The sequence below is a fragment of the Lineus longissimus genome, chromosome 5, assembly GCF_910592395.1.
Source record: "Lineus longissimus chromosome 5, tnLinLong1.2, whole genome shotgun sequence".
Classification (NCBI taxonomy): domain Eukaryota; kingdom Metazoa; phylum Nemertea; class Pilidiophora; order Heteronemertea; family Lineidae; genus Lineus; species Lineus longissimus.
In genome coordinates this window covers 10247792-10271988 of record NC_088312.1, presented here as the reverse complement: position 1 = coordinate 10271988, position 24197 = coordinate 10247792, and the positions used below count along the sequence as shown (strand labels likewise).

The 24197-nt window shown below is 40.0% G+C and overlaps 2 protein-coding genes across 6 annotated transcripts in view; both read right to left on the bottom strand.

Annotated features, from left to right (window-relative positions):
• Positions 1 to 1580: 1580 nt before the first annotated feature.
• LOC135488257 (CUB and sushi domain-containing protein 3-like) lies at positions 1581 to 11579 on the bottom strand. Its single transcript, XM_064772792.1, has 7 exons — positions 11497 to 11579; positions 9666 to 9966; positions 7227 to 9476; positions 6780 to 6945; positions 6112 to 6454; positions 3110 to 5491; positions 1581 to 1687 (listed from the first exon to the last, which is right to left on the bottom strand). The coding sequence occupies exons 3-6, from the start codon at positions 9472 to 9474 to the stop codon at positions 5174 to 5176; spliced, it is 3075 nt and encodes a 1024-aa protein (XP_064628862.1). The 5' UTR covers positions 9475 to 9476; positions 9666 to 9966; positions 11497 to 11579; the 3' UTR covers positions 1581 to 1687; positions 3110 to 5173.
• Positions 11580 to 12635: 1056 nt separating this feature from the next.
• LOC135488046 (SAM and SH3 domain-containing protein 1-like) overlaps positions 12636 to 24197 on the bottom strand; it is a 101966-nt gene continuing 90404 nt past the window's right edge. For 3 of the 5 annotated variants that reach the window (XM_064772427.1, XM_064772428.1, XM_064772429.1), the window contains 9 exons: positions 22512 to 22984; positions 22203 to 22268; positions 21640 to 21750; positions 21007 to 21258; positions 20444 to 20659; positions 19846 to 19996; positions 18241 to 19505; positions 16916 to 17047; positions 12636 to 16589 (listed from right to left, as the gene is read on the bottom strand). In XM_064772427.1, coding sequence (XP_064628497.1) covers positions 16284 to 16589; positions 16916 to 17047; positions 18241 to 19505; positions 19846 to 19996; positions 20444 to 20659; positions 21007 to 21258; positions 21640 to 21750; positions 22203 to 22268; positions 22512 to 22984 — 2972 coding nt within the window. In that variant the 3' untranslated portion in view covers positions 12636 to 16283. The remainder of the gene's footprint in view (positions 16590 to 16915; positions 17048 to 18240; positions 19506 to 19845; positions 19997 to 20443; positions 20660 to 21006; positions 21259 to 21639; positions 21751 to 22202; positions 22269 to 22511; positions 22985 to 24197) is intronic. The other 2 variants (XM_064772430.1, XM_064772431.1) reach the window with 2 other exon arrangements.

The window sequence follows — 24197 nt, the reverse complement described above, 5'->3', positions numbered from 1 at the left end:
CTTCTACTTCATGCTATGTCTTGCTGAAGGCACGTGCACCAACATTCAGGATACGAATAAAGATATTTTAACAACCAATATATTATTTCTACAAAACTCAAGCAAAGTCAATGTTCATTTAGCCACTTCACATACATATTTTAAAGGGTATGGTATTTCATTTATTAACACTATCCCATAACCAACACAAATCCTTCATAATCCAATATTTGTGGCGCTAACACAAAGTCTACTCTAAAGATTTTGTCCACAAAGGTGTAATAAATAACTTCGGTTCATAGAAAGGGCTGAACCAAGCTCCATATGTTCATGAATATGAGTATCTACAACATTTGTGTTTTGGAATTTGCTTTGAAACAAAACGATGTATACTATTAGTTCCTATCATGACAAGAAGATGATATCTCATTTTAAATTGGTTAAGCTTGAATGTAAGATAAAATGAGGATAAAATTGGGTACCAAATTGTTATTTGAATAAACCCTAATATCAGGCATTACTGGGATGACCATAGTTGTCATTCAAGTAGAAATCTTTCAATCAATTCAATGAAATAGATTATTGGACTGTAGAACTTGGTGCCATGCCCATGAAATGGCATCCAAAATCTCAAATTCAATATGTCATTTGATACCATAACGATATCTGGATCAGGGTGTCCGCACTGACAACTCGTCACATGAATACTTGGCACAACAGGGCAGACAGGACTTATTCTGTCATTAGCCAAGGTTAAATGTATTGTCTTAATCTCAGATCACCCATGAAGGTTTACATGTAGTTTTAGCCTGTTTTATCATGCAAAATAGGTGTCCCACTGGGTTAACCAAAATAAAACATGTTAAGTATGATGTGTATAAAGCATTGTACAGTATACAAGTATATGTATATATAGGTCTTCGATGCCTCCTTACACCTGACCTTTTGAATTCATTAGGCATACGATGCCCATTGTCCTTGTGTTGCTTCGTGTCGATCACAGTTGGTTAGTTTAAATGTTGAAAGAATTCTATACCATATCGCTGCATCGTTAAACCATAATACTGTGAAGACCCCATTTAGCTGGTTGAAGAGCGCCTGTACAAAAGACTTCGAATGCATGAAATAGGCCTATGTGAAACGGATGCACCAAACCGACTAAATGGCTACACAGTTTATTCTCTCAGGAAATATTCATGAAACAGTATGCAATTTTCAGAGTCATAAATGAATTTCAAATGTCAGAAAGGGACAATCTTATACAAAACATCTTTTAATCTTAATGTATGTCCTTACAGATCAATAACCTACATGATCTACAAGAGATTTTATATCACAAAAGTGACAAAGAAGAAATTTTAAAAAGCAGGAAAAATCGAACATATTGACTGTGTGACTGTGTCATCTTTATAGATTTTGATTTACCATTCCTGAGAAAATTAGGGGTTACACATAAAAGTTTGCTTCTATGTCTTGCAGCGAACATAAACCCCTGATTTCCTCAGGATGGATGCACCAAAATTACAGAGCTCTTTCCACAAATAGTCAAGGCCATCACATCAAAATGAAGAAAAAAATCCCAACTTACCACCATCAAAAGCCATCTCCTAATAATCCAATGCAAATTTTCTAAATATAATCACTGCAACTCTTGCCACAATTTGTCCAGACCATCAGATAATTTCAGCTAGATCCCTTCCCAAATATCCTTTAACAGAAAATTTATCGTCAGAGCGTACAAAACAATAGCCCACACGCACAATGAAGGCTCTTGTCAATCATAAATGCGATTGAACGATTTAATGGCTTCCCACCGATACTGAAATATGGAGCCAATATTATCCAGTCACCATGGTGCAGATACAACAGCTCACGCACACTGAACATCTCAGTTATCATTATTACATTAGAGGAAAATCCAAGAATGTCATTATCGCATCATAACATCATGATATTTTTGTTTTCAAAGTACTGCTGGCACCATCTTTGTCACCAAGGTTTATACATCTGATCATACCGCACATTTCAAACACAAGGGAGTATAGTAGAACCTCTCTATTAAGGACACCCTCGGGACTGACAAGTGTTGTCCTTAATAGAGAGGTATCCTGATTAGGTACGGTACCATCTGCCCTTTATTTCACGCTCTTTTTATAACAAGAATGTGACATGTAAAAAATTGATTCAATCATTTCATGTCAGAGAAACCAACATCATTCATTAAATTAAAACTAAATAAAATCTAGTTATTAAATCATTCAAGCTGAATACAATCACATTAATTGGATAGTCATCTGATTATGATGCAGAGGACAGATATTGGAATGTGCAAAAATAACTTTGAATTAGTGATGGTCAACAGAAATTTGCACTCCACCTCCTTTAATGTATTCCATTTTTCACCTCTCCAGAGGGCAAACACAAACTATAATAAACATTTAACATGGACACACAAGTTCATGGTGAGCAAGCATAATATCAGGCATAACATCTAGTTCTGTGATTTGGTTGCTATTTGCTAAAGGTCGGTCTGCTCAGTGTGGTATTTAAAAGGAATATACTCAATATCGCTTGGGCTTCATACATGTTAAAATCAACGCTTCTTGGCAAGCACTGTGAGACTTGTTTTTTTAAAATCACTTGTGACACTTTTTTTAAAAAGAATAAAACTTTGCAAGCGTGCTGAAGTTGAATTACCCCACTTAGAGCCAGGCATTAGATATTTCTATGGCATCACTGAAGAGGGGTGGAGTTACAACATATTAGGATACAACATATTAGGATACAGTCGGTGAGTGGAAGTCAAGTTGTAGGCTACAATCTTGGCCTTCTTGCTCAACCCCGGGCCTGGCCTCCTGCATATGGCCATATGCATGAAGAAATGTCACCGTGCCAAGGCTACAGCCTCTGACTAATATTACTGCAGCTGATATGTACATACATAGACATAAAGCCTATGGCAGTATGACTATGACAGTATGAGGCATAACATTACATTACAAGCATGATGTAGATCTCAAACCCCTTCAACTCTACCATGCTACATGCTAAAAGAAATTTCCTCCTTTTTGAACCAATTAAAACTTCTCAAAATAAGTGCATTCGAAGCCCTGTACTTCATAATATTTACCTTTACTTTCTTCTGACATGTTCTCTTTCATTTCGAGCTAAAAATCTTGTTAATAAACTCCACAAAATCACTGACTTTGACAGATGACATGTTTACATTGTTTGAGGTTTTATGGGAATTGGGAAGTGATCTGAACCGGTAGGGGAATGCAAGGGGCAATGGTAACGTGTCATTTCCGATTGGTGGGGCCAACTCACTTGGGCAAGGCACTTTACTAACGATTTTTGTGCTATGAAAGGCAACTAACTTGGAGCAAGAAACTTTCCACTAGACGTTATTATTGCATTGATGGGACTGGATATTGAGTGTCATAAAGGAAGGTCCTCAAAATCATGCAACACGGGGATTATATAAATAACAATAAACAAGTATTTAAGTTTACTAACAATTCATTTGTGATAAATCTAAGACATCTCCTAGTTCCTCAAAAGAGTATTTCGCATACATCTTGTCGGTACCGGTTATCTTGGCACCGGTACAACCAACAGGAATATTCTTCACATCAGAGAAATGAGTGAACAGATAGTTATGTTTCCTATGAGTGCACTAAGCTTTTTGGAGCCAACATCTTTATACTGAATTCCAGTTCTTCAGAAATCCGTTCACACAAATTGGCAAGAAATGTGACACAAATTGACAGAAAATGGAATGTGGCTTCCTTGACTGATGACCCAACTGTATAATTTCTTCTTTTGCTACCGATATTGTGAGCTACGGAAACTTCTCAGAACAATTCGATAAATGCCTCAAGCAGATCTATATTCGGATATGACAATATACGTGTATTTAAGACTTTAGACAGCAATGACATAAACATGACATTATTAGCCGTCGTCATAAATGTAAACAATTGATAATGCTATAATTATAAAGACAACATACAAAATATCAGTACACATTTTCATCAGAATTTTACATCCTGACAGACTCCATAGTGTTTTTGTACCACTTCATACTTCCTTTCTACGTTTCAGGGAAGAGTGAAGCATTATAAAAAACTCACAGGTCAAGATGCAAAATTGATGATGACTTTCTAAAATGAATAAATTTATAAACAAATATATTTGTGTGGTTCCATCTGGTGGCTATATAATCTATCACTTCCCACTAATGGTCGTTTTAGCCAAGCCCAGCAGTCGTATTTCTGTTGCTTTCAGCTCTCCTTAAAGAAGCTGGACTGCTACCTCTTTAGTGATTAGGCTGCCACACATATACACTCACTGGCATCACCCAAAACAAAACTGCTTCAGTAATCAAAACTGAAATCCACTGAAAAATAGCTCAAAATAATCAGACATATTCCCTAACGAACTAAAAGCAAAATCATAGCTTTTGATTTTTCAAAGAGTGGATTTATTCCACAGCACCAAAAACGGATATCAAACGAAATAGCACTCGGCACAGACTGATCAAAGCACCATCCAAGGAGGTAAATTTAACCTATTACATAAACAGTCAGTGCACCTGCACCAAATATTAGTTTTACCATTCAGAGTTACCCGCATAACACACAAGTGGGCCTCCCTGATAAGCATGCGCTATTTTCCAGCCCATGCCATTCACACATCCTGCCACACAAACTAATGAAAAGGCATTAAATCAATTATAATCTGACTAATATAACAAAGCACCCTCTAAAGTCATTAAATGCACCATTTACAAAATAATTATGCACCTTTTTTCTTCAAAATATGTTAAAATTTACCATGAATACACTGAGGTATGAAAACATGAAAAACTTCACTTTCAAGTGGGTATTCTATAGTGATATATATATAAGTGTGACAGTACTGTCTGCAACTTTTTAGAACTGAACGTGAAATATTCAAAAGATCTATAAAAAATAATACACCTGTAGATAATTGAAATGCATACCTAAAATATAATTTCCAAGTCTAAAACCTTTTTGATAATATAACTGTACAAGTAAAAATTCTACAAAATAAACCCGATAAAAATTTGTGATTATGATTAATCCAAATGATATCTTACATATCATATTACTACAAATAAGAAGTGAGGAAGCTAAACCTCTTTAGATCCACGACAGACGCCGCAATCCTTCTATGCCAAAGACGTTGAAGAAGTCGAACTCAGATTAAAGTCCTTGTCCAGTGAAAAAGTCGAGGACGTAGGCTGCTGCGTCTCGTACAAGGGATTATGAAACTTCGGGAAACGTTGTCCGACCAGCATCCGAACTGGGTGCCGACGCCTATACCAGTAGTAGCCGCCAACAACTAGACCAGCGACGATGAGGCAGACGCAGGCTACCCCCGCGCCGATGATTGCTCCAGTGTTTGTACCCCGCGGAGCATGGTTCTCGACTTTTCCCACACGCTTATCAAGTTGGTGGTCATGTGGTGACGTTGTGGTTTCCGTTGGCTGAAAGAACAAGAGTAAAGTTTGGTGAGTCTCGCAAGGAGTTACATCGGGGTCTTCTTCTTCTTCTTCTTTAGCGTTCGCTCTACACTTGGAGGAGGGGTCATTCTCCTAGGAGTAATCCTCCTCCAAGGCGGGATGAGCGTATTCTGCGTGCCACTACGGTTAGGCACCAATTGGGTTTATTGGCCTAGTGGTCCGACTTTGGCGAGAGAGATAGAGTCCACGCAAGCTACTCATGTTTCTCACTTGGTAGGGTCTAAGCTTGCCCTGGCATAGACACCAGGTACAAGGAACCTCGGTTTTGAGTCTCATTCAAAGGACTGTGAAGAGCAAGGAATTTTAGTTCCTTGAAAGCCATGCTGGTTCATCCAGACATATGATCCTGGGTTCTCCCCGGGATCGAACCCGGGCCCTATTGCGTGGTGGCCAGCAGTGTAAACCACTAGGCCATGAGGCTCCCTGAACATCGGGGTCAATATGACACTTTATCACTATCAGCCTCCAGACAATTCCCATCACTGTAGTCATGTATCTACACACACACAAATGGGATATGCACCAACAGGGCTTATTTGAGATTGACTGGAGAACTGCTTTCATCAATTTGAAAACATGCTCACCTTCCTGGAAAGAGTATGAACCAAAACGGTTGGTCTCTCAGTCGATGTGGCAACCGATGGCGTGGTAGACGAACGGCTGGTTGCAGTAGGAACTGCCCGAGTGGTCATCAGGACACGATGTTCAGACGGTACGACTCCGTAGCGAATATAAAAGCCTTTATTCTCTCGAATGTCATCATGTGTTGATGTGTAATCGATAGTCAGGGCTCCAGTAAGACTGGTGACGTTTGAGGGTAGAACTCCATACTCTGTCTCCACAAGCAGCGGTTTCTGATGACCAACATGTGCGCCATCGAATATTTGTATAGTGATGTCTTTGTGATCTTTTGGAAAGTCTAGATAGCTGAAAATGAAACAAATGAAAATGAAACAAAAATGTTTAAGTTTTTTAGCAGCGAGATGATCATGCTGGACACCTTATTGAAGAATGTTCTGGTGATCACAAACAAATCATTTCGATAGAATTATGCATTGTGAGTCAGTATAATAACCTATCACCTTTTTCAAAGTCAGCTCAGCCAAGCCTAACAACTTGAATATGGTATCAGAAATAGTGCCGGTCACAACCTAGTAATGGAATTGTTATTGAAACACTTTGATATCTTCTATTAGTGCTGTAAAATTCAGTACCTTTTTCCAACGGTATTAAAAAATAACCTCGACCTCACCTAAAACTAGCAGTGATCCACTGTCCAGGATCGGCTTGGATGACCCATCTACAAGTCTGCCTTCCCAGTAACATGTTCGGGTAACCAGGGTTGGCTACTGCGCCACCGTTGCTTGCATTCCTGATAAAGTTGCCTCCACCCGCCATGCCACAATACAAGCTACACACTGGAAAAAAGGGACTGAAAAATTGATTGGAGATATTGCCCTATTACTACCATTTCAATCACAGGTATATTTGCTGCAAGGAGGCATGATATGACATGACCAAGCAGACACTTAGACCAATAGCCCTCCTAAAAATCAATGCTCACCGGGCAAAGGTGCATGGATTCCACACAGACAGCCCATTCATGCATGCTGACATCTTTCAAACACCAGCAACGTTTCGCCTTTACATCTGAATGATGCTGTTGACAATAACAGTCGCTCCCGTTACCAATACTCACCGGGCAAAGGTGGACTCCACACTGACGCCTCCTTCGAGCATGTTGACTTCTCCGCACCAACAAGGTCATACGGCGGTTTACATCTGAATGACACCGTTGACCCCGGATTGGCGTTCCCGTCGGGAATCCACAGGTAGCCGGAAGAGGGCGGCATCGGACAAGGCTTTGGTACAAACACATTACTCTGATATGTCAATCGGAATTTTCTCCCCTGCGTTGAAATTTCGGATGAAACAAACGTCAGCATGAACCCAGCAGACGAAGCTACAATGACGAGGTTTTTCTTATTCCGTATAACTTCAACCTGTCCTCCAATTGGCTGAATTTTCAGAATGTCATCAGGTGCAAGTTCTAAGACGTCCATAACAATACTGATTGAATATGAGATTTGATTTTCGGCAGGACTGGGGTCATTGATATTCCACACACACTGATTTCGAGTAATCTTTGAAATGGATGGCGATGTGATAGAGCCATTTGATAATAGCGGATATGTTCCCCCACACCGGCTAAGACAGGACGGCAAAGCTGGATCCCAGCGGCTTTTCATACCGCCCGCAACACACACAACTTCTGCTGCACCATGGAGTTGGAAGAAAGGCTCGCAAGTAAATCGAACAACAGTAGAGTCAGGAAATCCACTCGTCACTGGGGACATATATCCGTATTCTAGCACCGGTTTTTCACATTCCCCTGATGTGGTACTCCAGTACCGTATGGAAAACTTCTCAAAACTTTCCCCACTTGACTTTTCTATCACCACAAATGCATTGGATGTCGTCAATTTGAATGTTTTTATTTTGTTAAGATCTTTTGTTGCCAGAGTCATAAGTAATGTACGATTTTGTGTACTCACACCGGAGTATAGCTTTATTTTTGTGAAAGCGTCCAGGGTCACTTTATTGAGGTCAAATTCTATTAGTCGACCTCTAGCCACAGCGATACGATATTCACAAGACCCTTTTATGAGGGGGCCTGGGTAACCAGGGCTGTATAGGACACCACTCTCATTACGGTACACCACATCTCGGAATGTCAAGTCGTCAGGGTCCCACTCCTTACAATATGCCACACATTTCGGTAAACTGACCACTGTCCACCGTTTACCGACAGAACATTTCGTTTTTGTATTATGGGAATTTTTCGGCGCCAGAACAAACCCTGAAACACACTTGTACATGACACGATCGCCTAAATCATATGTCGATTTCACCGGAGTAATATACATATTTTCTGCATTTGCTGGTGGAGCACAATTTGTGCTGTTTGATATGTCAAATCTGAGACTGAACCGTCCAACACTTGGGCCATTAGAGAACAGACTGATAAAAACGGTGTAACCTCTACTTGTTATGAATTTAGGGAAAGAATTTCCAGAATAGTTTCCGATGAGACTACCACCAACTGAACGATCCCATATTTCTAAACCACTGAATCTGTCCAGGTTGAAATCTGTAGCAGTTAAGTTCACATATAGTCCACTTTTCACCTGTACTTTCCAAATGCATTTACCTGGGTTTCCAAGTGGGGATGGATATTTCGGTGAAAGGATGGGATTATTGCTAGGCACTGTGAAGTATCCAAGCCCATTTTGTGCTACTGATGAGCCACTGTAACAAGGAGCCACACACTGCGGTGGCATGCCGGGCCATTGTCCACCTTCTGGCCCACCTACAAGACAAGTCAGGGTACTGTTCCCCTGTAAAATATACCCCGCATCACATGAAAAGGTAACTGTGTATCCACGCACTGAGTCTCCAAATGTACGGCTGCCATTTTTAGGTGCAACAACATCAGGACATTGAGTTTTAGCTAGCAAATACCCAATACGGAATTTCGCTTTCATAGATAATGTTTCTGAATCGGATGTAAACACAAGCCACAATCTGTTAAAATGTGTTGAATACACTGTCCCAGCTTGGACAAATCTTGTAAAAGCTGGCCATTTTGGTTTACTTGAATCAAACGTTGGGTCGTTGTCGTAAATTTTTAACGTATCGCCAGCATCTAGTTGAAACTGCTCAAATATAATCGTTATTCCCAAACCTGAACCTGCAATGATGCTCCATTCACAATTTGAATCGCCTGGATAAACTTCTGGGTATCCTGGCGACGTTATGGAGCCAGTTTTATTTGTCAGGTGACCTCCACATTGGTTCTGATTGGACGAGAGCATCACGCAATCCGATGCAAACATTACCACGGCCACCATGGCGCAACTCAACAAACATCTCGTAGAAGTAGCCATCGCTGTATTAAAGGAGAGGAAAAAATATAAGATAATCATGGTTGGCAAATAATGTTGATATGTGAAGACATGTCACAATCAGTCCAGTTGGATGTTTTATCAAGTTGATTCTTCATGTAACCATAGCAGAGCAAGTTCCAAATTCATTGTACCAACCGAGTCCAACTCCAAGCATAAAATCTACTACTCACCTACAATGAACCAAGGTTGCTCAAGTTGCTTTCGTACATGAACATTGGACTGGTTAGTTCTGGTACGACCACTTCATTTGTCAGGCTTATATGAATGATGGCTTTTACATGTCCACATCCTGATGCAGGTAAAGCGGATCCAGGTCATGACAACACTGATCATAATCCATCAGATGTTTACTTTTCTAGTGGTTCATTTTCATGGTATCAGGCCATGTTTTTGCTGTAAACAAATCTACTCGGTGCCTCAAGTCAGCGTGGCACATATCTCTGCCACAGGACCTAGTTCACAGCGGGTAATCTGAAATTGAGGAAGGCCATGATAATTCTTAAAATACACATGATGCATCAAAGCAAAGATATAAGGTTGACGTGTCCTTATATTTTTACGACAATCATAAGCAGGATATCTCAAAGGAAATGCTGTGATGATGCAGGTTCACCAATTTAGAAACTTTAAGAGGTCATCAAGTAAGGGTCAAGAATGAGTTTAAAGTCCAAGACAATCCTCAAGTAAAAAACATTTTGTTCAGGACTTCCAACTAGGGGCCTACTGCTTAAACAACTCAAGAGCCGACAAATACCCCTCCAAATTCTTTCTTCCTAAATGCATCAGTGATGCCCTCACAGAAGCATTGTAGAAGAATGTACTTCATAAGATAACAATCGATCATCTGTAGGTCAATTAGTGTCTCCCAACAGTCATGTTAGAATATGGGTTTTCCTGATTACTGATCGTCAATTCAAGTTTATAGAGTTCATGCCAACGACAATGAAGTGTCCACTTGACCCTATTTTTGGCAATTGAAAAATACTGGATGACAGTCGAGGAGAGTAATAACTACTGACTTTGAATGTCACTGGAAGGGAATAGGAAAGGTTTCATATATTAAAATCAACTAAGATTATACGTGTGAAGGTGGGACTCCTCTGTCATGACTGTCTTTTTTGATTTTCCATCAGCCCAATCCATCGTATGGGGAAGCTTATGTAAATTTTGTATAGCTGTATCAAACTGGTCTTCAACTAGAGCTTAGACTCGTCACTGGCACTGGAATTTGCTTGGAAATATGGTATTAACTTGCAATGAAAGGAGAATATCTGAACACACCATCAACCATGCCTATCCTACTACAGTATGCCTCACTAAGGACACCCTTGGGACTGACAAGTGCTGTCCATAATAGAGATGTGTCCTGATTGATAAGAGAGGTTAACTGAATGGAAACAACCAATTTGGGACTAAAACTATTGTCCTTGATAGAGAGGTTGTCCTTAATAGAGAGGTGTCCGCTAAGGGCGGTTCTACTGTATTACTATGTAAGCTGCGAGCACGCCTTTCAAGTGTTGAATTTGGGTTCTTACAATGGCAAATACTGTGTGGTGTTAGAGGAGTCAGGGAAATAAAATAGGGGCAATTGACTCTCGTCGTAATACAGTAGAACCTCTCTTGCAATGCAATGCATCCACAGATTAGGCACACCCAAATTTATTGCTGCTTTTCTCATTTGATTTTCTCTCTCTGTCTCTACATGCATCATCTATCTTATCTTACTTCTTGATGTGCAAAGCAGCAGACCCAAACCAAGTAAACTGTCGGCCCACTGCTGAAGTGCTAGGCCTAGTGCACGCAACACACATTGGACGATTGGTGCAACTGACACCCTCTGAATCTGATGAAACAATGTATCCAGATAGAGCTAGTGTAGTTGAAATGATGCTGGGCGCAGCCAGCAGCACTCCAATAAACACATAAAACACCTTATTTCGAAGATGACTCAATATATTTACAATTTAGGGACGTCAGAAACATTATTGATAATATACTTACGCACTCTTGAAAACGAAATGGATCCGGAAAAAGATTTTATGAGCAGAAATTATGAGAATTTTTGCAAGAAAATTTTCATCTCCTCCCACCAATGTGTAGTTTTGTACACAGGTTTTGCTGACGTCACCTTTTCCGGTGTCGAATTTTTGGAGTGAAATCTGATAATAGAGGGCGATACCATAGGTGTCGCACCACAGACCTGTCTCGTCTGGGAGGTTGTGACTTTGTCTCTGACCCCCCCCCCCCCCCCCATTGGAGTATGTAGGTCTACTGAATACTATTAGGCCCATTTTCCTATATTTTTGGAAACATCAGACAAAATGCTGGGACCCCTCCCCCCATTGACGCATACATTTTTAATTTCAGGCCAAAATGCTGGGACTGCTCGTCTGGGAGGTTGTGACTTTGTCTCTGACTCCCTCCCCCATTGGAGCATACATGTCGGTCTACTGAATACTATTAGGCCCATTTCCCTACATTTTTGTAAACAGGCCAAATGCTGGGATCCCTCCGCCACTGGAACATACGTTTGAAATGTCAGGCCAAAATGCTGGGACTGCCCGTATAGGAGGTTGTGACTTTGTCTCTGACCCCCCCTCCCCCCCCCCATTTGAGCATACATGTCAGTCTACTGAATACTATAAGCCCTTTTGCTATATTTTTGGAAACATCAGGCCAAATGCTGGGACACTTCCCCCATTAGAGAGAGCATACATTGGAAATGTCAGGCAAAAATGCTGGGACTGCTTGTCAGGTAGCTGTGACTTTGTCTCTGACCCCCTCCCCCTATTTGAGCATACATGTCAGTCTACGGAATACTATAAGCCCTTTTCCCTATATTTTTGGAGACATCAGGCCAAATGTTTGGACTGCTCGACTGGTAGGTTGTGACTTTGTCTCCTACTGTGCTACACTAAGCTCAGTCGGAGAGGATTACTGTGCATTGTGTCCATTTATCTTTTTTCATATTCATCTTGTTTTTAGGAAGTCTTGATCCCATGTATGAGTAGGAATAGGCCTACTATTCTTAAAGCCCATGCTTGTACCTGGACTTTTGAAGTCACCTCCAGCTCGAATTCTAGACCTTCCAATCTTCAGAAATTTTGAAATACCTGAGAAAGAAATAAGAATAAGAAGTGTTTAAAGATATCTTCAACATTTATTGTTTTCGTATGATATTTTGCATGTACACATGGAAACTACATCCATAATCTGAAGAAGGTGAATGACAAAAGATACAGGGAATCAGCCTCCTAAAGATATGGTTCCGGCACCTGCCCATTCTTTACCATTTACAGTGAGTACCGGTAAGTCTGTAACTAACATCTTTCAGGGTCTGTGCAACTTTGCAAATAGGATATTTTCATCTTGACAATAAAAACAGGTATAATAGGCTGTTTGGGTTCATACTTTCCCTTTCATTCTTTGCAAGGGAGCATAGTTGTCTGACTCTGTGGTGTGACTGTTAAAGATGTATGTTGCCTGAAAAATCCCACACATGTACAGTTTGTCTGTTAATCCAATCCAATTTTTAAAATGAGGAAGGTACAGTATAAGAATAGGCCCGTAAGGATAAAGTGCATCCAACGGATGAATGACATCTGGTGTAAATGATGAGTACGGTATGTTTCTGCAGACCTCTCCAATTGTGATAAAATCACATTACCAGTTAAACAATCATGAATAACCAGGATCACTAAGCAATAAAAAAAGTTCAGAAACACAGTCAGTTGCTTATTATTTTATGCTGCGTCTTGATTTGAAGCTCGGAGTCATGCACAAATTGTTGATTACACCCTTGCCCTGTAGAGTAGGAAGCTTACAGCAATCTCTTCAATTCAACCCCCGAGTTTCCCATTCACTTTTCATGACTGTAACGTGAATTGCCATGCATACACCAAAGCAAGGACAAACAGGCAGACTACCACCCTATGACAAAAGAAATTGGAGTAAATGGAAGAATTTGATCGATATCTCAAAGGGACCAACACAGAAATAACATTTGTCAAACTGGGAGGAGCATACAGAAGTGGCTACTACCACCTGTCATATTTTAAGATGGTAAGGCATATAACTAATTAAGGTCACTGCTTGGCCAGCACTAACTCAATTTCAGCAACAGGGGTAACCATTGAGTTAAGGGGATAAGATAGATTCTAACCTTTCACAAAGCACTAGTCATGGTGAAAGAGTCGAAATATTTTATCATCTAGAACTAGTAAATGTTCTTCTGAATCAGTCCCTTTGCAAATATCTGGAAGTCATAACCAGTCTTCACAGCTGGAAAGGCTTAATGTACAGGTAGAACAAGGAAAACTTCGAAAGTCACACATGCTCATGATTCCTGCATCGACAAAGTTATTTTTGAAACGACACGTGTTAGGTAAGTCTATGTAAATTCGAATGAGACTTTTTAGCATGTCGCACACTATCTTTCTGTAAGATATGACTGTCTTGAATAATCAATTAATAAGAGCACAATCCATGCCCATGTTAATTGTGCTAAAACTTGAATACATTACATGGAAAATCTGGAAGGAACTTAGCAGCATTTATAATACGAAAGATAAAGCTAGATAAAAGCAGACCTGACATGTAGTCAAGCGAAATAGCTGACTCTGCACCAAAAGAAAAGGAAGCGCACTGAGAATCCCAAACAGACACATCAACCCCATGCACGAAACATGAAACTTTCACCAATATTCTGGATGGCCTGTCGCCCACCTATAGACCGAGTTTACAAAGATGATACATTTCCTTGTGTCATGACTTAGCCTGTTCACGACACACAGAGAAAGCATTTCATTCAAACCGTACATGTGAACGATTATGGACTGTCTTCACTTTTTAAATGTCTTTTTAACCATTCAGCATTCACACAAGATTGATACAATGTGAACCATGACAGGTAAAAACGTCTATGTTAACTAAAGAATAAAGGTATGTATGGAAAGGGTAAATTACTTTTTTTCAAAATTCCATTGGTAGTTGTCAACCATGACAGGTAAAAACGGCTATGGGAACTAAAGAATTAAGGTATGTATGGAAAGGGTAAATTACTTTTTTTCAAAATTCCATTGGTAGTTGTCGTTAAAGTCTTTATAAAAGAGCTTAAGAGTGACTATTTTGCATCAGATTATTTTGCAAAACAAGATATCTTTGCAGAGGTACACTCAAGAAGGTTGATAGATTATGACCAATCCGAGTGGATTGGCTCTCCTAAAGAAGCCAGAGGGACCAAACTACCAGTATCCTGCCCCAATAAGACCAAAATCGCCTATCAGAAGGTAAGATATAGAATAGTCATTCATTTAGTACATACATGTACATGTACGCAACAAGGGAACCAGGAATTGTATATTTTAGGTCCATTTTGCGCATAGGTCCACACAGGTGTGGGGGGACTGAAAAATCCGAAACTATGTACTAAATAAATGAATCGCCCCATACTAATTGAAAACCATGAAAAGCTGATTTGGCGGTGACCAATATCAAATAGGAATTGACTGAAAATAAAGCAAACAGTTGTTTGCCCCTATGAAACTATACACAATATGGTCTTTGACACATGAAGATATTAAAAATAAATTATTGCATAATTTGAACCTTTTTACACTAACACAAACCCAACCCTGTATCAATCAATGAATTCGTATCCAAGACATATCATTACAACGCTTTACTATAACCAGGCTGCAGAATGTACCAATTTACCTACATGCAATATCCCTTTACATCAAAACTACACCACTAGGTAAACACATTCCTCTGAGACTGCCAATTGCATTTCTGCGTGAAGTCAATATCAAAGACACAATGGTATGTCAATTGCAAGGTATCAGGAAGGGGGGGACCCCACTTCCAGGTACTCCGCTTAGCTTGTGGTACAAGGATTTGCAATAAACTGCATACGTCAACTCATTCTTGTTAAAGGGTGACACCCATATGAAATCATACACGGAAACCAATGGCAGATTCATGAAATAAATGCATAGTAAAACTGAAGGCGTCAGTCACGATGGCCACTGCCAGCTGCAATTCGGTTCAAATGAATATGCTAACTCAACCTTATGCTTGGGTTAGAAAATGATGGCGTATCAAAACAATTCTGGGACAAAGCTTATATAACTGGAAATATTCACAACTGCAGAAAAGATTTGCTTAAATTGATTTTCATCATGATTTTTTTACATCAATTCCTAAAATTTGACACATACTGTTAATATTCTTCACTTGGTGTTAATATTCTTCAAATATCTTCACTTGGTGCCCCCTTCAAATTATAAACAGATCTGTGCCAAACTTTTAGTCATGAACATTGCCAAGTTTCCTGGAAAAGCTATCATCCCAATGCATTACAGTTGAACAACACAGGAATAAAGACCTTGTTTTGAGGAAGGCATGACTCTTTAGAATCGATCAATTAGCCCTCGTATCCTCCTAAACGTATGACAAGAAATTTCTAAATGGCACATACAGAAAATAAAATTTTAAATTGTTTAAAAAGATGATTCAAACATACTGGGCTGTTTGTCTAGTGAATCATTACCATAATCCACGAGAAGAGAGACAACGAGCCAACGTCCTTCACGTAAGATAGAAACGAACATGTCAAGTGCACTTTCATGGTACAGTTCCCCCTGTTCCCTCTTTCCCATAATCCCACACACCACGAACAGCCCAGTATGGAAAGAAAATCTGTCATCGGCCCACAATCTGTTCCAAAATTAACTGTAACTTCCCAGCTATCGGTTTATTTTGGAACACCCTGTTGGCCAATGACCTGACTACACTTTATCTTTTATCATAGATGCTTTTGCAACTTTCCCCGTCTGCAGTTTTGCTTCGTATCGGAATCTCAACAGGTCAGCCACGCTAACTAATTTACGAATATGACTAGAGTCGGTTACGCCGCACGCCTTAAAGTCTGTGTCGCGCAAGTTTCTAAATACATCGACTGATTTACAGCCGTGCTGGAGTAAGAGATCGGTATACATTGGAAGTCCTATGGATGTCATCAGATCATTTAAAGAGTCAGTGTTTGCATCATGGACTGGGTTCAACGCTGTTTCAGCAAGATTGTCATTGGGAACCTGAAATAGAAAGGAATATGGTTTAAAATATGGTCATTTGAAATACAGTGGAACCTCCCTTAGCGGACACCTCTCTATTAAGGACAATCTCTCTATTCAGGACACTAGTTTTGGTCCCAATTTGGTTGATTCCATTCAATTTGACATCTCTAATCAGGACACCTCTCTATTAAGGATAGCATTTGTCAGTCCCGAGGGTGTCCTTAATAGAGAGGTTCTACTGTAATAGGTTTTTTAAGCACCCCCAAAAACCAGCATTAGGTTCTTTGTGAATGGAAGTGATTCTTTGTGATGTCAATGCCACCAGCTAATTTTCATTTACATACCGTAGTGATCCCAGCAGCCTTGGCATCCTTAACCCGTATATTCTCCATATTCTGGGCCACCTCGTTCAAATTGGACCGGAGCTCCTCAGCATAGCGTTGAACCAATGGGGCAGGAATGCCACAGTAACCACACTAGAAGTGAGAGAGGAAAGTAACTTAAGCAAATGGAAGACAATTCACCGTATCGTTTCAAATAAATCAAATCAAATCACAAATCATTCCATTTACTGTCAGAAGCATATTGTTTACAATATGTTACCCATATTACTTGATAGAATCAGAGCCTAGCCAATCATTACACATGTTAAATGTGGTACCAACTTGAGACTTATTCCTATTCCATCATATAACCGGATATCAAATTGCCTTTTTTAGTGTTTCGCGGATGAGAACGCAAGACTTTTTATAGTGCCCGTCACTACCTTAAATGAAACTTAATCAAATCTAACAATGAACAAATACACTGCACCAGTAAGACACATATTTGAAGAAGAAACTGGACCTCAACCACCTGACTAGACCATAAACACTGCACAACAAATAGTATAGAAATCAGGTAGGTGGGATTGAAATGGAAGTCTAGAAAAGTCAAGTCAAGTTTGCTAGGTAAAATACAATAAGAGAATTGAAGGTTTTAGTCGAACTAGAAATTTTGTGAAATTAGTTAATGATGCATCACTCCACTCAATATTGTTCAAGACTATATCTTCAGATATTAGCAACAGCACAACTTTACAGACCACGAATTTGCGTGCTTGAAGAGTGCCTTGAAGGTGTATTCCTTGTATATGTGCATGCGAGACGGTTTAGTTCGGAATGGATGACTATGGGTAGGTATATTGTAGTACGGTAGGTAATCAAAGAGTTTGGATAAAATGCGATCGCAAATATTGTTTATGTTGGTATCGTGAAGAGCAGTAATAGGAGGTGAGCTAGTTTGGTACGCAAAGTGATTGGATGAAATTGTGATCATCAATATTTGATGGTGAATGATGCAATAGATTCAGAGATGAGATCAACATGTTTAGCTCTCAAAATTATATCCAGGCACCCTCTCTACTTTAGAACGCGTAGATCTTTCTTTGCATTCACAAATTCATAACAATTTAAGGGTTGATCCCCCTGGTGATTAAAGTAAGAAAAATCAAAATCGACGCTGAAGTTTAGTCGTTTTCATAATCTGACACCACAATACTATCTCATCTCTGTTTGTGTAGTGAGGATTGACATCAGAGAAAAGGAAGGGTGCAAAAGGAAACAGGATTTTAAAGCTATTCTAGAAATTTAGAAGGAGCCAATTAGAGCTAACGTCCATGCTGACTTACAGTGTCAGTGTAAGGTTCCTGCGTTAGGTCAATCCCTTCCATTTCTAGCTTGGCGCAGAGTAACTGTTCTAGGGAGGTAAGAGGCTGCTTGCCTTGGTTTGGCCTGCCTTGCCTCGGTGACGCCGGCTGCCCCGTAACCCCCGTTAGACTTGGTCGACGGACTTGGGAATGTTTAGTGGATGGCACGATACGAGTAAGAGATTGACTACGACTTTTTACGACCTTCACACCTTGCGATATAGAATCTATTTCTTCATTATTTGCCAAGGCTTGCGCTAATCTACGGCTAAATTGAGTACTAGCGTCGCGCATGTCACGAGAACTACGCGAACTATTGCTGCTACTACTCCGTGGGGAATCTAGAATTCCGTTTTCTATAGAGTCAGTTGGCGACTGAATATCTGATGTTTGCGTAGCAGTGTCTTGAGGCATGTTTTCACCCAGGGTGTGCACGACCGCCTGGGTGTGAATCACATTTCTATATTCACATTTCATACTCGCCAAGCCTTCGCTCTTTCTGCCTAAAGTTTCGCATTTATGTTGCGCTAAATCTACGTTCTTTCTTGACATTTCAGGCGAGCCAGTATCATGCGTGTAATCGAAAGACTGAGATCGAACAGGCAGGATATTCACACCAGGAGATCTGGGAGAAGTTAGGACTGATATAGTCCGTTTAGGCAGTGTTGGCTTAGGTCCCCTTTTAGGCGACTGACAATTTGTCTCAACGGCACATCTTAATTTTGGGCTCATTTGAGTCCCATCGCTAGATAAACTTGAACTAGAGGTAGATATATATCCGTTTCCTACCATTTCACTTTGTCTCTGTTGTATAGATTGCACAATTTGTTTCACGTTAAGTTTTTGATTCTGTCCTTGGCACTGCGTATCAACATCCTTCTGATTCTCCCGCAGGACTACGCCATCCCCAGCCTCGCATTCAACTTGAGAATTGCGGGATGATATTTCCGCAATAGGTTGTATATCACAGTTCTCGACAACTGGTGTCTCTCCACCATTGTCTGGCTCTGCCACATTTGTCTCCAAAAGATCACCGCTCTCTGTGCTGACCTTGAGAGTGTCGCTGTTAGAATCTGTCTCCCGGGATTCATCCAACCCCTCAGTATCAACGCAGCCAGAATCTGACCCCGTCCGTGGCGATAACTCGGGTGATGGGATCATGACAGGCGAGTGGCATGGAGAAAGCCCTGTAGGTGTTGCTTTGCTGTCACTCCTGGTCCCAGAGCTCTGGTCATTAGAATCTTGACCTGGAAGAAGAAGATAATGTAATCAAGATAGGGAATAGATAGCTGTGAAAAAAGAAACAAATCAAGACTTTCGTTTGGTTCCTGACCAAACAAATCATATCACATATTGTCACTCCTATTTTCCATCGCTTGCATCAGTTTATTCAGTGCAATGCAATTTCACAGCAACTTCAATCAGCACTCATGCCATGCAGGCTCAGCTGTGTACAATTCTAGCTTTTGAAAACAATGTGTTGTTGTTTTTTTACTGGACCCAAAAAGTGCTTCAAACATTTTGGCTCAAAATCACAGGAAAGTGCTAAAAGAAATCATTATCATCATAGGAAACGTAGACACTTACTGTCATAGTCGAGAAGTAACTCTGCCGCCGTGAGTATTTTGCCCCTGGTCTCCGGGTCAGTTATCAGCAGATCATTCAGGGTATCTTCATCTATTTGACTGAAGTCTTCAAGGTTGGAGTACCCGTTTAGGAAGAACATGCCTTGGAGTCTCTGCAATATATGGATTAATCATTTGACGGATTAATTATAGTGTATTAAAATAGACAGAATCAGCTTACTGGAAGCATAGATTAAGATCAAGTCTTTGATCAATTCCTGTCAAGATGTATAACTCTGTCAATCAAAAAACAACCAAATGCAACAAAACTCACAGAGTGAAAGGACAGAGATCGGAGGGCCATGATCATGTGGAAGGATGGCTTCTGTTCAATCTCCGAGTCAATCTTTTCCCTGACCTGCCTCTCCTCCTTCAAGGAATATAAATTGGTAGCTAGCTCAGTCAGCGATGGGCAAAGCTAGACATTTCCCACACTCCAATGTTTTATGATACGCATTCTAAAGTTTAGGTCACCATAGTTGGTTAACCTGAAGGTACCTCTATTCAATCTGAAACGGAACATGATCTATTTCCACATTAGACAAAAAGAATCCACCAACCTCAAGTCCAATTCGTCTCAGCAGTTCTTCTAATGTTTTTGGTCTTGGCTTATGAGGCCGATATCTCTTGATGGTTGAGATTCGGGACTTGGGGGTTGGCTCATCTTCTTTCAGAATTTCAACATTGATGAATTTGAATGTCCCCAACTTGTTTCTATGGATTCCTTTCCACATACCAGACTGGTCCATATCGATAATCTGGACGATATCTCCTTTCTGAAACAGAAAGGAATAAGGGCTTCTAAATGCTTTCGATTGCCAATAGATCATTTTGTTTGCTGGTCATTTATTAAACGTGACATTCACACCTAATAATCTCATAATGGAACATCAATTGACGTCAGTGTACATGGTGCCTGAGTACAATGCTGCTTAGTTTTGGTCAGCTGGGTTTCTCTCTTGGCCAATACAAGTTTACTCAACATAAAGTTGGGGATACACACACAAACAGAACCCCCTTAGTTATTCTACAGAATCTGGATTCAATAGCAAACAACGAAGTATATATAACCAAATTTTCATTTGCAAGCCACCTCAAAGAAATGAAATCATAGAAAACTTACCTCCAGAGTGAGTGCCCCTCTCTCATACGGACTGGGTGTACAGTTAGTTATAACAACTGCTTTTGCTAAAATGGCACCTGCATATAACACGGAATCCTCCTCTGTCGAACTTCCACCTGACACAAAGCTAGACGACGAAACTTGGCTTGTGCTGCCCATACTTTCAGCCGAGCTGCGAAGGGCCAGGGAGTCGTCACTACTCTTCTGAGAGTCTGTGGGATACCGCTCACTGCCATCAGAGTTCAGTTGAAGCTGAAAATGACAACGGAAGTATTGGCAACATCTCCAAATAGGTTAAAGGCTGGAACAAAACCATCCCTACACATAGAGTAAGTCCTGTTGATCAAAAGTAAGCACATGAGGCTCCGGGGATTAGAAATGGCAGATAAAATTCAAACTAAAGAATCAGTATCAGAAGTAAGGAGGAATCCTTGCTTTCAGAGCAGCCTCCTTGCCCTGGGAGGGAATCTTAGGTCTGAAGAGATTGATTTGACTCTGAGACTATCAAGCACATAACCAAGTGCATTAATCTCCATTACTGCCAGCCAAGTACCTCTGAAGGAGCCACTTGCAGCCATCTTGCCCAACATTTAAAACACAAAAAACTATTTATCTTCTCACTGATGAACTTACCTCATTTGTCCTCAGAGTCCGAGCTGTCTTCTTCTTCCTATAAAATATACCAATCCCCTTCTTTCCTTTGGACAACGACTTCTCTGAATCTGTGCTGGTATTTGATATATGCTGAAAACAGAGATAAGGATGCAACAAACTTTAAAACCTAATCAGAAAATCTCTGCTTAAACCTGACAGCAACTGCCTAAGGTCTCAGAAGTGTCATACAAAACAGCAAAACTTGCTGGAAAGGATGGACTTGCAACTAGTCTTCAGTACCGCACTCGAAATTCAGAATTGTCCCCTTCATCCCTCCCTACTCCATGCCTTACTCTCCTCTTAGGGTTCATGTGCTTGATCGGTCAATACAGTAACTTGTTTAGGTTACTGACTATTCAGCAATAAAGCAGTGACTGTATGGTGCTTAAAGAAGCAAGGCCAGACAAATTCATGGCTTTGATATTTAGTGATATGTCTCTGTCATAACGAATAGAAAAGAACTTGAGAAGGCTCCTAATGGTCAAGTTCAGGACCAGTTATAAGAGTAATTGTTCTGATTCTAGGTTGTTACAGTAGCTTACCTTCTCCTTATCAGACGGAATCTCATCGTCGGTACTACACTGGCTTTCGCTCGGCCGCCGAGGATGCTGCAATTAAATGTGTTCAAACGCTAAGCTTTTTGTACAAATCTTGATACTGCAGAGCCATATCATGGAGCAATCTTTGCAAAGTTACACTGACCTGGGACCTCGAAGAGCTTTACAACGGATACTATCATATTGTCCGAACAGGCACTTCAGGGCACGAAAGCCCTGCTCACACAGAATATCAGGTATCAAGCCTGGAGGTGGCAGTCAATGCAAGAGCATGACAATGAAAACATAACTTACCGACAGCTTCCTAATTTTTTCAATAACACTCAACCGTCTTCCATTCGTCGCCATATCGTCATCCAAATCCTCGTAATTTTGATTCTCCTCAATATCCTCCTCTAATTGACTAGGTTTATATGTCCCTGCCGCGTAGGTTGGGCCCAGGTCTGAACGTTCTTTCCTCAACCGAGGACTACTCCCACAAGCTATACTATCACTAATATTTGGCGCTGACGTGTCCCTCGCCCATGAATGCCCGCTAGTCTGTGTACTATATTTATCTTGTAGACACCCAAAAACTGGTGCTGATACGTTAGAGTCTGTTGAACTTTTTCTGAATATGTGAAAAGGCGGAGTCTGTTGTGGAAATCGTTCATCCGTTGATTGCGATCTTTGGAACCTGTGTTCTTCTTGAATGAGGCTCGTCGGCTGAAGTCGACTATCTAATAATCTCGCCGTGTCATTATCTGGTGTTGGCGGCTCTTCATAATCTGGAGGTAAAAAGAAAGTATGAAAGTTATGCAGCAAAGAAAAATAAGAACACTGGTTGAAGATATAGTAAAATCTGAAATTATCCTCGTTCTAAATTTCATTGACTTGATACCACTAAAAATGCACTTTCCTGAAATGAATTTGAGATAATGCTATATCTGACAATACGCACCAATCAAATAAAAAAAATAACTTATCCAACTGAAGCTATTTCGTCGTAGAGTAATGCATACTCGACAAGTCCTATTCGGCTTTGCCCCAACAAACTCCTACCATATCAACAAAATCTGATTATACATTCTCACTCATGTGAGCATTTCCAAGGAAATGACACAAAAGGAAAGAGGAAGAACTTTAAATACATCTCACTTCAGTAACGTGATATTACATACTAAGCAGAAAATAGACAAATCATCACTATGTCAAGATACATCTTTAACAGGAAAGGAAAGTAAAAACTTTCCAATATTCAGTGAAAATTTTTAACATGATTTTATAATGAACATTATCACAATGTTGTAGAAATAACTTTGATAAGAATCATGTCATGTACTGGAAATTGTTTTTGCCAACAGATTCGATGTTGAGCATGACCACATTTGCTTGACACAATGTCCTTGTTATCAGCAGTTTCGTTTCAGACTTTCTAACAATTTGGAAAGTTTTCAAAAGATGCTTTGATCAGATATCAAACAGGAAGTATGATGACTCCAGTTAACATTCTTTATTAAAGGATGCAAAATGCAACTTTCGTTAGAAGTTTTTTTATTCGGAGGTATTTATTTTTTCTTCCTAAAAATTCACCGCCATGACTTTTTTATGTCATGTACTTCAAAGACGTATCAAATTGACCCAAACAATAAATCACTTCTGCATTTTTTAAAAAGCTCTAATTCAAGATATCTTTAAAAAACTTGACACAAGTTGTCACGAACATAACGGATATAATAAACCCCATAATTGATGTGATCATGCACCGATATTTCAATTGTCTGCACTATAAATAGAAATTGTGATCGATCGATAGCTCAAAAGAAAATTGATTTTAGCTGATAACAGAAAAGGACGAAATGTCATGTTTATTTACCATTTAAGAGCCTCTCACCTGGAACCACTGATTCGGCGAGTTTTTTACCATGACACATGGCCTTATCCTTCCTTCATTTTGTAAATAGGTACTTTTGACATAGAAATCTTTGAGAAATATTCTGT